Raw genomic sequence first — 16,158 nt, forward strand, 5'->3', positions numbered from 1 at the left:
TTCTGTACATTTTAATTGAATTTTATTTCTGCACTTTAGCTATTTACAATTTATATATTTATCGAGATATTTATTCTTCCCTCAATTAAGAAATAAATTTACACGATTTAACTGATTATCATGCCTTCTATTTAAATCGTTTTTATCGTCCGTCAAGAAGTGAGCATAGGCGCGCACACACGTGTAAGACGCATATATGTGTAGCGATAAAAAAATAGAACAACAACGAAAAGCACGTACGCGATCGCGAAGCGAGTCGCACGTTATCTGAAACGAGCGAACGTACAAGACCGTGAGAGAGTGCAGTGCGTAGCGATCGGTTTAGATGAGCCCGCGAGCTTTTTGCTCGTCTGGCTTCGATCCGGTTGATGGATGATCCGCGGCCGTAATATAGTCGGTATGCGAATCGGCTCGCTGACTGTCCAGGTCTTGATCTGGCTGCCTTGAATTCGTGCTTACATGCTCCGCTGACTCCGCGAGCGACCTCCCCCGATTGCGAAATGATGATCGATAAAAAGAAATATTCGAGGCTGTCACTTTTTTCATCTCGTCCCGAATTTCTCCCGTAACCACCTTTCACCGAGAAAAAATATTCGGCACGAAAGCGAATTTTTATCGCTACCAGCGATATTAATCTAAAAATAGAAAAGTTATAAAAAAAGTTTAAACTATTTATTATCGCCCATTTAATTTCATCAATAAAATTTCTCAGTGTTCTTCAAAAAAATGATCTCGACGTTGCCCTTTAAATTTATCAAATTTCTCAGTGTTTTTCAAGGAAATGACATTACATCGCGATTCTATCAGAGAAAGTGTAATAAAAAAAAAAACCGCTCACGGCAATGAGAGCCGGTCTCGATTTCAAGTTCGAGTTCGCGCTCGCAATTCAAGAAACCGCGCCCATGTGTCACGAACGATATCTTTTTCAATGCTGTCCGGGAACCTGTTTAGGATCACCGCGATTGTGGATGCGCATAATATCGACCGATGCCGGGAAACTGACCGAACTATATTCCGATTAGACGAGAACAACCTGTTTCGTTTCGCGCGATAGAATCCAATCTTTTTCTCTCTTTCGCGCAGAATATACACACCAAGTACTACACTCGCGCGTAACGCAAGTCTTATATTTCATAAAACATCATCGGTTATTCCTGGAGGAGTACATAAAAAAAAAAATACTTCGATAGTAAAATAAGTGACAAGTAAATCGACGAATAAAAATTCCATATCCAACATGTAACTAGAATTCTCTCTCACGAGAAAATTATTTATATTATGTGAGATTAACTGATGATGTACACACAAAGGAAGAATTTAAGTTGCACAAATGCAAGGAAAATATTTATTATAAAGATGAAAACAACGTATCTATATTGCAACGACTAAACATGAACGTTTCTAATCTATTGTCGACCTATTCAAAGTATCTTATTTATCTCTGATGCATTGTATTTTTTTTTTATAATCACTTGGCTTTCTCTTCTCTAAGGGAAATATCAATGTACGACGATCAACCTAAATTTGATGATAAATATTAGAAAGTAGACAATCCTTTATGTAATTTCGAGAACGATTATTTAGCGTCATCATCGAATTAGCGTCATACATCTAGCAGACTGCACGATGGAAAGGAGGGGAAAAAAATGATATTGATAATCCGTTCGCTATTCATTTCGCTTGACAGTTTCATCAGTACTCCGTCACGTTGGACGACAGAAGGAACGATAATTTCCTGCTCGCCGCCGCGGGGAAACTGCAATCGCGAATCTTTCCTGGCGCATCCCATGGTGCGCGCCAAACTTTCCCTTTCGTACGGGACCACGATCAGGAAACATTTCGACCTATCTGATACTGCAAAACCACGAAAAAGACTTTCACCGCAAAGCAAAATGTTCACAAGACGTGCGAATTCCTAATCATCTCCCCGCAATCATCGGTATCATCGGTATAACGACCGACGCGATATATTTAACGGAGAATCTCCTCGAGAAGACTTTAATGTTTTACATCACGAGAAAGAGAGAGTCTATCCATTTACTAGAGAGGTGCTAAAGATTTGAGATATATATGTACGAATAAAAAATATAATGATTCGAAAAAGAAAATAATTTTGTCGAAAAGAAAAATTATTTTGAAATTAAATAATGTTTATAATTACCATTTTTATTGATAATCTTGGCCCGCCAAAATTATACTAATTCATATTAACATAATAAAATAAATTAATATTACACAATTTAATTCATCATTATTTTATTAGGTAAATAAAAACTATTCTATTGAAAAAATATTTAAAAATTCGGCTCGGAAGCTTGGACGATTACACTCAGAGAAGAAAGTCGTACCAACAACTATGTAAATTACCAGTAAATTTATAAACAAATAACAAACATCTACCTATGTATTAAAAAATTGTAATAAAAATAATAATAAGTTATAAGAAAATAAAGTAATATTAACCGTTTGTAGTAAATTATTGGAAAAAGTAAGCAGTGACCTATAATATTGACGGCATTGTCGTCAGTGGTTGGGGAGTGGTGAGCTCACTTCAGAGTCGATCATGGGGTTGAGCACAAAAATTTTTGAATACTTCGGGAAAGCTTTAGAATTCTTGTGCAGGCATTGGCGTATGATAATGGGCACGCGGTAGTGCTCATAATTGCATGGCATTGCCTTAATTTTAATATAGGATTGACGGCATTGTAGGCATTGACTAACAATAAGCATTGTCGGCAGTGTACAAAAATGTTGGCAGTGTTTTACAGCAATGGACGATTACACTCAGAGAAGAAAGTCGTACCAACAACTATGTAAATTACCAGTAAATTTATAAACAAATAACAAACATCTACCTATGTATTAAAAAATTGTAATAAAAATAATAATAAGTTATAAGAAAATAAAGTAATATTAACCGTTTGTAGTAAATTATTGGATAAATTACAGAAGAATAATAATGTAGATGACAGAAAAATTAAACTAACTGAGATTCGAGCTCGATCTTTCGTTCTCATTTACTGTTATTATAATTATTCCGTATGCTTAATCGACCGTACGTAAAGTGGAAGTAATGTCATTGTCAAAATTTATTTAAATGAAATCTGTATAATGAGTAACATAAAGTTGAAGAATTGAAGAATTTTACTATATGTATATAGTTACACAAACACCGAGAGAAAAAATTTCTAAATTTTAATAAATATTTATTCGAATAGTATTAATAAAATAATTTACTTATAATACATAAATATTTACTCCATAAGAAAAAATAATGCTTAAATTAAATTAGTGATTCTTGTATTAAATAAATATATAATTACATTTGATAAATATTTCATTAGCACTATTCAAATAAATATTAATTAAAATTTAGTAATTTTTCCCTCAGTGTATTGTTGCAATAGTATTACAAATTATTTTGTAGTTGTTGCAGCTAAAAAAACTTCCTTTGCAAAAATCTAAAATAGTTTATTGAGCTACATTAGTTCTACACATAAAAAACTCGTTTATAATTGTCATTTTTATAGTTGCCATAGTCGCTATGAATTTTTCTCCGAGTGTAAAGCCAAGTCGATGCGAGCCGAGATAATCACAGGCGAAATAATACGTTACGAGCCCGACGAAGCCTAAACCAACCGCATTACAGGTACCATCGCGCGAATCCACGGCGCGATCGGCCAAGATTTTACACGGTGGATCCCCCCTCGGACCGAAGCTATTTCTCGCCGTTGTCCAACGGCGTAATGACGGATAATGACATAGGCCGTATAAAGCCGCGAAACGAAAGGGAGAGAAAGAACGCGGACTAACTCCTGTAATATAAAATGGCGAGAGCGCCGCCACCGCGTCCGTTCACCGCGAGTGAGCGCGTCCACCTGTGCAACGTGCGTATGTGCATCGAAATGGTTGTTACACATACGCGTTGCACCGCGTCTTTATGGATCATATTCATTTAATCGCGTTCGTATAATTAGATTAAATAAGACTCAAAGCCGCATTAAAGAAGATTCAGAATTCAGTTTCGTATCTTCGAACGCGAACGACTTATAACAGTCGTACTTTAATTAGAGATGACAGTTGAGATTAGATTCAATTGAGGAGAGGAATGATCATTCACGTGAAACCTGGTCGATTAAAATATCAGGTAATTGTTGTGGGAAGACGTTATATTACGCGTATGATGAAATAGTTATTAGATTTCTCATCGCATTTAATTCATCTCGAGTGAGATGAAGTTTAATTATTAATGTAAACACGCAGGCTAGAAAAATTAGAAGAAAATTGGCGCATTGTAAAAATAAATGCAATTAGTAATCACTAGCGCGTTTCTCTTCTTATTAAATAAATTGAAAGATATTATGTGAGTCTGAGAAACATTTTCTTCTTCTACTTGTTCTTGTAATAAAACATAACTGTATCAAAAAGATCTCACAAAATTTATTCTTTTTTTTGGCTATTACATCGTACATGTTTAAAAGGAATGTATTCTATAATGTTTATAGTTTGCATATTAAAAGGTCTGTTCTTGAATCTCACGTCAATTTTTCAAATGAATGATTATTCCACTTTTCAACTGAACATCTTTACCAGTTAAAACTACTCAAACGCGTAATATATATATATATATATATATATTTTTTTTTTTTCTAGTCATCATCACAATTTTTCCCGATTCAATATTTAACTGGTATGAGATTTGAAAACTATTAACGCATGCGTACAATTCATTAATCGTGTAACAGGATTATTATTTAATTAATAATAATTATTTATCGTTATTTATAATTTACATAAATTCTAAGGAAGAAAATCGATATCGAGATTTAAAGCTCTGAAGCATGTCCCTTCTGTATAAAAGGATATATATAACGTAGTAACGAGAGAACTGCAAATACGCAGTTAATTACTTGCGTACAGTTATTTATTACCAACTTAATCGCCAGAGATGCGAGCTAAATCAATGCAAATGCTAAGATAATGTCCTTTAATATGGTTAATATAAATTTCATTATTGCGGCTTATAGATAGTTTCCACAAGTCTCGCGAGGACTTATCAAAATGCTAGACGCTAGTAAGAACCCCTGCCTTGGAGAAGTGATTTAGCATATAGTGGAGAGAAAAAGACGGAGAGTGCGTGGCTTCCATTTCTCTCCAGTTCTAAGTACCTAGCATGCTGCGAAAGGGTTATATTCACTTATACACAGCCGACTGCCAGCCGATAATCATCCCACTACTCCGCGCATTCTTTTTTAATTAACGCGTACGGCCGTCCCTATTACGTTCGTCATGTAAAAGCCTCTCTTACGACTCTAATGGAGGAAAGATAATTGAAGAGTTATATAAATAGCGCTCTGTAGCGATTATTCTTCTCAACTGCCTTTCCCAGATTTTCCTCCTTTACCCGTAAATTATTCCCGTAGAATTGTTTATTTAAAAAATATTTAAAAATATATGCATATCATTCGATAATATACTTTACGATATGTTATCAAAAATAATTATATACTCGTGCTTTAACTTAGAAATAGCAGATGAGCGAAACATTAGAACCATTGAGAATTTCTTTAAAAATTAATTGTGAAATATGATTTTTAAAAACTTGTTCTACAAATAATTATCAATCTGCCCTTTTGAAAGGTTAAAATTAATTTGGAGATTTATGAATTCAATAAATTACAATTAATAAATCTACGATTTATCTTAAGTTCAAAAAAAAAATTTACTGCACTGAGAAAAAAATTGTTAAAAGTTTAAAACATTTAGTTCGATATGTTCAATTAAATGTTAAATTGATTTAATTAATTCTTGATTAAAACATGGTAATAATTAATTACCTTTTTTGTGCAATAAAATAATTATCGAATCAATCAAATGTTCAGTTGAACGTATCAGATTAAATATTTTAGTTTTTTCCAACAAATTTTTTTCTCACCTTAAAACGTTAATCAGTTTGCAAGAAACGAAATTCATTCTGGAAAAAGTGATATAAAATGTCCTTCCTTCGAGTGAACGGTAACCAGTCCTGTCCGAGAGTTCAACGTCTCGGCGAACACGCGACTCGAGCGTGTTTTTCCTCTGTCCCGCGAAAAATACCCTTATTACGACCTTTAACACCGACGCAGGAATGCGTTTACTGCCACCAGTTATGTGCCATTGTGCGACCGATGGAATAGTTTTAATGGCGTGCGAAATAACGAGCATTATTCGCGCGAGCCCGGTCGAAATAACCGCGCGCCGAAAGAAAACGCGCCGCGCTGCGTCGCGAACAACGGAAGAGTTGCGAGATGGATAATTATTACGACGCAAGATGACGAATTATTACGGCACGTTGATAACCGCCGCGCCGCTCTGTTATCCGCAATCTTTTTTTTTCTTTCTCGTGCTAATGCCCGCGGCGTCGAAATCCCGCGATTATGCGAGAGAATGCGGTCTCGTTCGTTCATATAATCGAAACAGTTCCGCGATACTCATCGAAAAGATTGATCATTTCGCGACTCAAACTTACGTTAAACTAACGCAAATTTGAAATTATTTCCCGAAGACAAAAGTTTCCTCTTTTTCGCTTACAATGGCCCATCGCGAAGCAGAAAAAAAAACGGAATATCTTTCATAAAGATTACAATTCTCTTTATCTTTAATCTCGCAATTGCGATGTGATTTACGATATGGATGGTAATGTCAGTTTCGTCCGTAGATTTCTCTTGCAACGGTCCACGTCTTCCTAATTATCTTCAAACTGTTTTTTTACGTTATGGTGAAAGTTAAACGTAATAAAATTCACATTAAAAATTTACATTAAATTTTATCATGGCAAAATTCAATTCCGCGCCGTGAGCGCTTTTAAATAAATCCATATCACTATTGCGGATTTAGGTAAATTGGAACGTTCCTAAAAACGCAATCATAAAAGTAGCAGGGAGCTATTATTAATATAGATAACTCTTGCCGCTTGCATAATCGAAATAGCAATGCTCCCGGTTGCCACGTCGCCACGTGTTTCTCTCTCGTCGGAATTTGACTCGTTCCTCGACATTACCTCGTAATATCTAACTCTAAAGCGCATTCTGCTCTCGACATAAATCATCGATACTGCATTGAGCTGTATTCGCGAAGTTCTGACACGGACAGAGAAAGTGCAGTATGCGCCAAAAAAAAAAAATGCGACTCTCTTTTAACCACTATTATGTTCGCTGGGTTTGACATGGTAATGCCAGGTTGCAGTTGCAGGATATCGAATAAATATTTTACAGAAGGACTAAGTATTTGTGTTTTAGTCGACCCCGTCCACCCACCCACTTTATTAAACCAAACCGACAATTGAAATGTCAGTTGTCAGAATCGTATTATTTTGCCGCATATGGTAGATAAATGTACGGTATTGCGCCACTTTAAGGAAGGATTAATTTTTGACAAGTTATTTGAAAAAATAAATAAATAAATAAATAAAATAAAGTGGTGTTAGGTAAGACTATGAATTTTATCTAAAGTTAATTTTGTAAATTAGCGAAAATGCATATAATATCAAAATTGAAAGTGAACAAAAATATTTCTTGTACAAGAGAGTTAAGTGTAAACTGCAACGTCCTGAATTACGCCATCGAAATCCTCGGTTGTTTCAATCCACGCCACTAATCTCCCTATAAGCGTTACATTATTCCTAGAATATTATACAAATATTATTAAATATTAAAATAATATTCCAAGAATATAATATTTTTTAATATTATGTGTCCGCTTTATCATATTGGTGGCATATTATTTCAATATCCGGAATATTATGAAAATGTTGTATAAATCTTATTTTTATTCAAAAATTAATGTCAATTATTATGCATAAAATATTTATAAACTTTATAATTATTACAATTAAAAGTTATAATATTCCAAATAATTTAAAATATTGAAGAAAATAATATTAACTTCTCATATAATATTCATGTAATGTTCATTATCAAGAGTGGACATATAACCATTTTTTATTAATATTAAATAACATTTCAAAAATATTATTTAATATCTAAACAATATTATGCGCTTATAAAGTTAATACTACTTTAACGACCTCTTTTCGGTAATGTTTAGACACCTTCAATCAGCTGTCTTTTATTACGGACACAAAACAAATTACGGTGGCGTCATTCAGGTCAGTGGCGTAATTCCGTATATTTACCTTACCTTGTAACTAAATCCTATTTACCAATTACAATAATAAAAATAACGTAAATTCATGATCACTGTTATTGATATTCTGTTATTTTTTAATTAAAAACAATATGAATTAACCAAAATTTTTCAAACACGTTGAAATTGATCCCATTTGCTCTATATTCGTGTACACTAAAATTCTTTCTCATGCCACTAATATCGGCAACTAACTAATAATCAACAACTTGCAGTTACCGAACAAAGGCGCAACGTATTACGATACATTTCGACACGCTGAACCGCGAAGGAGGCGGCAAAAAGGAAGCACGCGGTCATTCCATAAGGCCCGGCATCTCGTTCTGCCGGGGAAGGCTCTCTTACCGGCTCTCTCATGGCAATAAAGAGATTTTAACTATTCATTGTTCTGGCATAATAATAGGAGCGAAATGGCCGCGCGCCACACAATCCAAAGAGGAGCTGGGCTCGCGGTGGAGCACACGGGTGAAAGATCCTAAGCGAGTTAATATCTCTAATTATGACCGGTTATAAAATTACACCCTTCGCACCCGGGTAGGAGTGACCGAACGCGTTCTGGGCAGATCGTAAATTTTCTCTAAAAACGAAGATGGGACCAGCCGCGTCGCTGCCGCAGCCACCGCCGGAATTTCAAGTGCGTCTTGCATCGATCCCGCACAGATTATCAGCTTTTAAATCTTCAGGGTGGCTTGTTCGACGTAAAACAATTCGCAAAATTCTCATCTCAATTTCTGCTCGAAACTCGCGTCCTTGAAAATCGTTATTTACATTAAGAAGTAATAAACATCTCGTAATCGCGGAGGAAGCAATGTTAATACAATTTAGGGAAAAAATGAGAGTTATGTTTACACGCGATATAACTTCACATTCCTTCAAATCTCTAAATGTAGGTCAGAAGGTTTGTTACCGTTAGTAGAATTTTACATTTAATAAAATTTATATAAAACCTACTTTTTCTCGAATTGAACTTTATACAAAATTTTAGTTAAATTTTATCACTTTGCAATATTAAATCTCGTTATTAAATTTTATTTTATAAATTTTACTTTCTTCGCTTAATAAATTGAAACAGATTGAAATCATAAGTGAATTTTGCTTTCAGTAATATCTTTTTCAACGTACGTGACATTTTCGATAGCAGATATTGCGAAAACACGAGGGACAAGTAAAAATATCGTACTTTGGTATTTGATTTCGCAGTTACGATTAGGACAAATCGAACAAGCCGCCAAGCGGTTTAATCTTAATTAAATCTCCCACGGCTATCTAATGTTGCGTGTACGCCAAGTATCCTGAATCTTCCTAGAAAATTGCATCCTATTGCAGTCTATTCTTCGCGGCAACCCTGCTGAGCCACGCGAGCGAACCGCCGAGGCGGTAGTAGTAGCCCTGATAAGGGCTCCGCGTCGACTGTATCTCATAATATAAATCCTGTTATCGAAAGCCGTGAAAGGAAACTACACGTTGCACTTGCAACTTGAAACGTAACGCGTTTCGTCCGAGATAAATTGAATTCCCGCCTTTACGCGATTATCCTCTCTCGTTCGCATTCTTAATTAATATCTACCTTCATCAATACATTTTCTAATAAAATTATTTTTGCGATTGAAAGATCTCAAAGTCTTTTTACTTTCAATACAAAAAAAAATGTGTTGTATATTATTAATCCCGAAAATAAAATTAATATACAGAGAAAAAAATGCTGTTGAATCGACAGCATCGGTTTAATTGAAAATATTTCTTTTTTAATTCAATAACAGTATTAATGAAACAAAAAGATTAAAAGTTAGGACACTAACAAATATAACTGAATGAATAAAGTTTAATTGAATCAAGTACATATTATATATTAGTGACAGCCTGTGATTCGACGTTTAAATAAATCTAAAATCGTTTTAATTCATATTACAACATTTTTTTTCTCAGTGTATAAAATGTTACATACTTGCATTTCGCAATTCCAATAAATTTTAAAGTGGAAGAAAGATTTTAAGTCTAAATTAATTTCTTTTATAAAAATTCCAACGTTTACCTCACTGTTGCTAAAGCAAATGATAATTTTGTATAATTAATCTTAAATTAAATATTCTAATAAATATCTATTCTAAGAAATACAAATCTGATTGTATATGATGTACGAAATAAATTCGTAACAAAGTGCTTCATCAAGAACGTGATCGTAAAACAGGGAACAATATTGTCGCTCGTGGAAATAAAATACAATACAAAGTAATAAGCTAGCGTACCCTGAAAAAAGGGATGCTACGTCGAGGATTCATAGGGTGGCGCAAAAGAAGGAGCAATTACAAATAAGCACGGTCATTAAATTTCACGGATGTCTTACGGACCGGTCCGAGGCTGCGCCAAATTGGAATCGCGTGATTCATTAAGGACTACCTTACGAGTTGTAAATAACATTAGAGAATCGTAAATTCGCGGTCGTTAAATAAACGCTCGGGGCACGTCCGCGAACAGTTATTCGTATAGGCTATGTACGTCCCCTCCTTTTTAACAGCAGCCTCGACACGTACGTACCATTCGCATCAAGGTTGGAGAAGTATTCTACATGAACCGATGCCAGAAACGTTTTTCCGCGCGCATCCCTGCCGACGCATGCATATATGCGTTCGCTGTACGATACATTGTCGCACGTCGAAAAGGAATCCGTCGTCGGTTTGCAGAAAGTTATTCGCTCTCGGCGATCACCCGAGAATACCTGATTTCCCCTATTTCAACTATTTCGATCTCGAGAAAATAATTCGAGTACATGAGGAAAGTTTAATTTTGTAATTTAATGAAAAATGTACACAGAAAAAAAATTAATGTCAAATCAACAATTCATTGTTTCATATATAAGCAAGAAAATCTAGTAAGAATTTTGATAATTTTAAACAAAATTTCTTCATGTAAGCAAATTATGTCTGTTTAAGATTATCAAATTCTTTTAACATTTTATATTTTTGCTTATGTAGGAAATAATAAATTGTTCATTTAATGTTAATTTTTTCCGTGTAAAACATTCTTTTAAAACTTTTGAATGTGAAATCTGAGATTGAAATCCGTGAGCCGAATAAGGCTCACCTAACTCATTTTATTTTTTATAAATTCCTATTTATTGAAATATTGAAATAAACCAAGTCATAACAAAATATTTATTTCAATCATTCACAAAAATAAAATTATCTTCCATATAGAATATTTGTAACTAAACAAAAAAAAATTTTTTTTAACTTTGACATTTAGCCTCATTAAATGCTTGTGTTTCGTGTGCGCAAATAAAAAATAAATTGAAAATAACGAAGGAACTAAATATTAAAATCTTCCAAAACATTTTTAAAATGATTATTAATCATAAAAACGAAACCCCTTAGCATCTGCTCTACTGTTGAAAAACAAAAAAATGACAATAGCAATAACAATAAATGTATAAGTGGGCCTTATTATATTGTTCATTATTATAACATAATGTGCCTTAGTAAAAAGAGAAATTATCTTCAAATTTTCATCAAAAGAGCCGTTGCAAAAATATTCATTATGCATATATTTAAAAATATCGCACGTAAAAGTATAAATTATGAAAAGAAGATAATTAACACTGCTCGGTAAAACTACATCGAGAATTAATTAGATTATTAATAAGGCGTGCAATAAGTTCAATGAGCCGTGAAGAAGCTGGTTCTTTCTCGGTCGTTTTCTCTCTAATAACCACCGAATATCGCGTTTGAGAAGCTGTAATGGGCGTTGCGAAGGAGTTCGAGTAGTCGTTTGTCATTATAAAGAGCCACAGTCAATTAACTCCGACTCGCAAGAGACCCGCGACGCGATAGTTTAAATATTATTCTAACGCCCAGGCGTGTCGAACCGCGATAAACATTCGCTGACGATAATTTAAGGCGAAGTGCAATCGTCGCGGAAAAAGGCTCGGCCGCCGATCTGAACCGTATGCTGGTCGCGTCAAAATTCATTTGTTGCGCTCATCGCGTTTGACTGCCAATAGAAAGTACATACGGTCGCGCGACTGATTTGCACTCACAAAGAAGACCTCGCGAGGATTCATCAGCTTAGCGGTCGACACACGTGCTTCCGCCTTTCTAAGTGCATGCAAATTAATCGATTTGATCGAGACGACGGATGCGGCCCGACAAAATGAGCGTCGCGCATTTCTAAAGGCCATGGGAAACCTACGCTCTATTATCAGAAGTGCTTAATTGCGATACTGTACACGTCGAAGACGCTTCTACGAATCGTAGAAGTGACATGTGGAAAGCAGACGAGCTTTGTGTAGAATTAATAGAATCTAACGAGTAAGATCGACTGACTTGATTGGTGCTAAATTCAAATAATGAAACCCAAATATATAAATATATTCTTCAATAAATCTGTGAAAAGACTAATGAAAATAAAATAAAAGTGAAATTTTTTAAATAGGGAACATCGACCGAAATGTGAAAGCACAATGTAAATGAAATGCCTTATATCGCCTTCATAGTTGCACCAAGAAAAAAATTTGTTAAAAAAACTAAAATATTTAATTCAATACGTCTAATTAAATATTGAGTTAGTTTAGTTAGTTCTTGATTAAAACATGTTAATAATTATTATAAATGAAATATATCTTTTTTGTGCAACTAAATAATTGTTGAATCAACCCAATGTTTAATTGAACGTATCGGATTAAATATTTTATATTTTGAACAATTTTTTTTTCTCAATGTAGATATTTTCTTAATGCTGATATTTATTATAATTTATGTGTGTAATTTTAATTACTTTTTTAAGTTGACGAAACTGCGTAAAGATAATTTTTCTCATCTTAAAACACAGTTCTAAGTTGAACAAGAAATAGTAATATCATTATTAAATTTAAAGTCAATTTAATAATAAATAATGCTAACAAGCATCTAAATATGAGAACCCTTTCCCCCTAAAAAAACTATAAAAAATTTACTGCAATAAATAACTTCTCAAAACTAAAAAAATTTTTTTTTTAATTCGTATCTAACCGTAGTGCTACTGTTAAATCATGTTGTGAATCAGAATTTTTCGATAATTGATTGAACAAATTATATATAGTAATATTATAATATTTTTTTAAATATAAACAAGAAGATTTTGATAGATTCTTTCGAAAATACGCGGGATTCAGAATCAATTTTCCGAAATTACAGAATTTGCACAGAATTTGTGCGGGATGTTTTGCCGTGAAAAGAGAATAGAGGATGCGCGAACGTACTTTCACAGAAGCAACCGAGTGCAAAGGTCGTTCTTCATCGGCAAAGCTGAGACGTGCAACAAAGTTCAGGCATTCACCGTCATTGCAATAATCGCGGAGAGTGCATCTTTGTGCGAGAATGAAAGAAAGAAGAGTTGATAGATAAGGATGCAGTGACGGTGAAATGTCTAGCAGCTGCTCCTTTCATCCTTCTGTATTATTATATTTTTATATTAAGCGCAATTTTTATCTATCGCAAAGCACTGTGAAGAAGATATGATCGACCGTAAGAATGCCGATAGCTATTATTTTACTAATGCGAGAATTACAGAAAGAGGAAAACATTACGATTTTTCTATGTAAGTACAATAGTATTGCGTTATCGATATATGCTTAATTATTCTCCTTATATATTTAACTGCCTTTGAATTTAAATTTGTACTGTATATTGTTTTACTCACAATTAATAAAATAATTAATATCTTATGTCATAAATAAATTTGCATTTCTATTGTCATTTATCAGTTTTTAATTAAAATTTTTTACTACATTGAGGCAAATAAATTGAAACTTTAACATTTTACTTGTTCTACCCTTCTAATATGTTAATTAATATCATAATTAATATTTAATTTTATAAATAAATTTGCATTTCTATTGTCATTTATTAGTTTTAATTGAAATTTTTTACTACATTAAAACAAATAAATTAAAACTAAAATATTTTATTTTTTTTATCTTTCTCATAATTAATATCTAATTTAATAAACAAATCCGCATTTATGTTTCATTTATCACTTTTTAATTAAAATTTTTATTATATTTCAAAGTAAATAAATTAAAATTTTTACTATATTTTGTTTCCTTACCTCTTTCAATTAAAATTATAATTAATATCTAATTTCATAAACAAATGCATATTTCTATTTCATTTATCAATTTTTAATTAAAATGTACTATGTTTTAAAATAAATAAATTGGAATTTGAATTATATTTTGGTTTCTTTGGTCCTCATAATTAATATCACAATTAATATTCAATATCATCGAAGAAAACCACATTTGTATATCATTTATCAACTTTTAATCAAAATTTTTATTATATATCAAAATAAATAAATTTTTACTGTATTTGGCTTTTTTGACTCTTCCATAATTAATATCCAATTTCATAAACAAAGCCGCATTTGTCTTTTATTTATTAATTTTTAATTAAAATTTTTATTATATGTCAAAATTAATAAATTAAAATTTTTATTGCATTTTGCTTTCTTTGCCCCTCTCAGAATTAATACTCAATTTCATAAACAAATGCGCATTTGCATTTCATTCATCAACTTTTAATTAAAATTTTTATTATATTTAAAAAAAATAAATTTAAATTTTTATTATTATATATTTTGTTTGCTTGCTCACATCTCAAAATTAATATATCATAATATTCAATTTCATAAATAAATATGCATTTCTATTTCAATTATCAATTTTTAATTGAGGCTTTCAGTTATTAGACATTAATAATTTATCAGTATTTTTATTATAATTAAAACTTTCTTCTATTAGACATAAATGAGTCCAATGTACGTGTGCTAAATTATTACCAACTCAATTTAAAAACAAATGCAGAAATAAAGACTCTCGTAGAATTGTAAACATAGAATTAAAAAGAAAATGGCGTACGAAAGCTGTTCTCGCGCTTTCATATTAAACTTTCCTCACGTTTCAGTCCCTTTACACTCGCAATGTAATTAGAATGTGTTATTTTCTCAGAATAACAATCGAGGAGTTGATTAATATCTCGACAATGATTGCGCCGAGAGCCAATCAAAGCGAAATCATGCTAAAAACATTGGGACTCACCTGTATCCGGACGCGGCCGCTCCTCCCTGGATGCCGGAAGGGGTTCCACGCCGTACTCCAAGGTCGCGACGTCCCCGGCGCGCGCCAGCACCACCAACACCACGGAAATCGGCAGCAACGACGTCAGCAACACCGTCCACACTGATGTCCGGCCGATGAGCGTCATTTTTCACGGCGAACGCGACGCACGTTCGGACACACTTCTTCCGCACTCGTCGTCGCGGTTACCGCGCGGCTCACATTTTCTTTACCTCGATTTCGCGGAATCCCGACACACACACGCGCGCGCGCGCGTACGCGCCGCGTCCTTCTTACCCGAGGGACGATTCGCGGCTGGACGACGGCAATGACGACGACGACGATGACGGACAACAGGCCTCGGGACGACGACGGGAACGACGAATTGTAAACGACTTCGCGAACGTCGATGTCGTACAGCGACGGTGCTCCATGTGAACTTAGCCGCGTGTGCCGCGCGAAAATTGCGGGAGTGTCACGTGATACCGCACTGTTGTACCTCGACAGGACGCGGACGGGGCGAGGGGGTGGGAGGAGGGAAAAACGGAGGGAATCGCCGCTGCTGTCAGCCGGTAGCGCGTGCTACCTGTTTTGAAAGAAGTGTGCGCCCGCCACACCAGCCCATGCCGCACTGCTACACCGCGGTCAGGTGTTTCAAGCCAGCCGGCCGCCACGCGAGCGGAGCCGCGACGACATCTCCCGAACGTTCACCGAAGCGCCGGTCGCGGTCGCGCGCGCGCGAAATCCGAGTCTATCGTCACGTGAGCCGCGCACCCACTCCACGCTCCGTTCCGTCTCCCCCTCGACCGCGGCGACCCCGCGTCCGTCGCCAATTTCATTCATGGGGACACGCGCTTTTCACTTCCCTCCGCGGACCAGCGACC

General features: G+C 34.5%; 1 protein-coding gene across 1 annotated transcript in view; it reads right to left on the reverse strand.

Annotated features, from left to right (window-relative positions):
- Positions 1-16,158, reverse strand: part of LOC105204068 (flocculation protein FLO11) — a 200,814-nt gene extending 184,656 nt beyond the window's left edge. The window contains exon 1 of the mRNA XM_011173096.3: positions 15,257-16,158. Within this exon, the coding sequence (XP_011171398.2) occupies positions 15,257-15,422 (166 nt within the window). The 5' untranslated portion in view covers positions 15,423-16,158. The remainder of the gene's footprint in view (positions 1-15,256) is intronic.

This window comes from Solenopsis invicta, chromosome 6 (genome assembly GCF_016802725.1).
Source record: "Solenopsis invicta isolate M01_SB chromosome 6, UNIL_Sinv_3.0, whole genome shotgun sequence".
Lineage (NCBI taxonomy): Eukaryota > Metazoa > Arthropoda > Insecta > Hymenoptera > Formicidae > Solenopsis > Solenopsis invicta.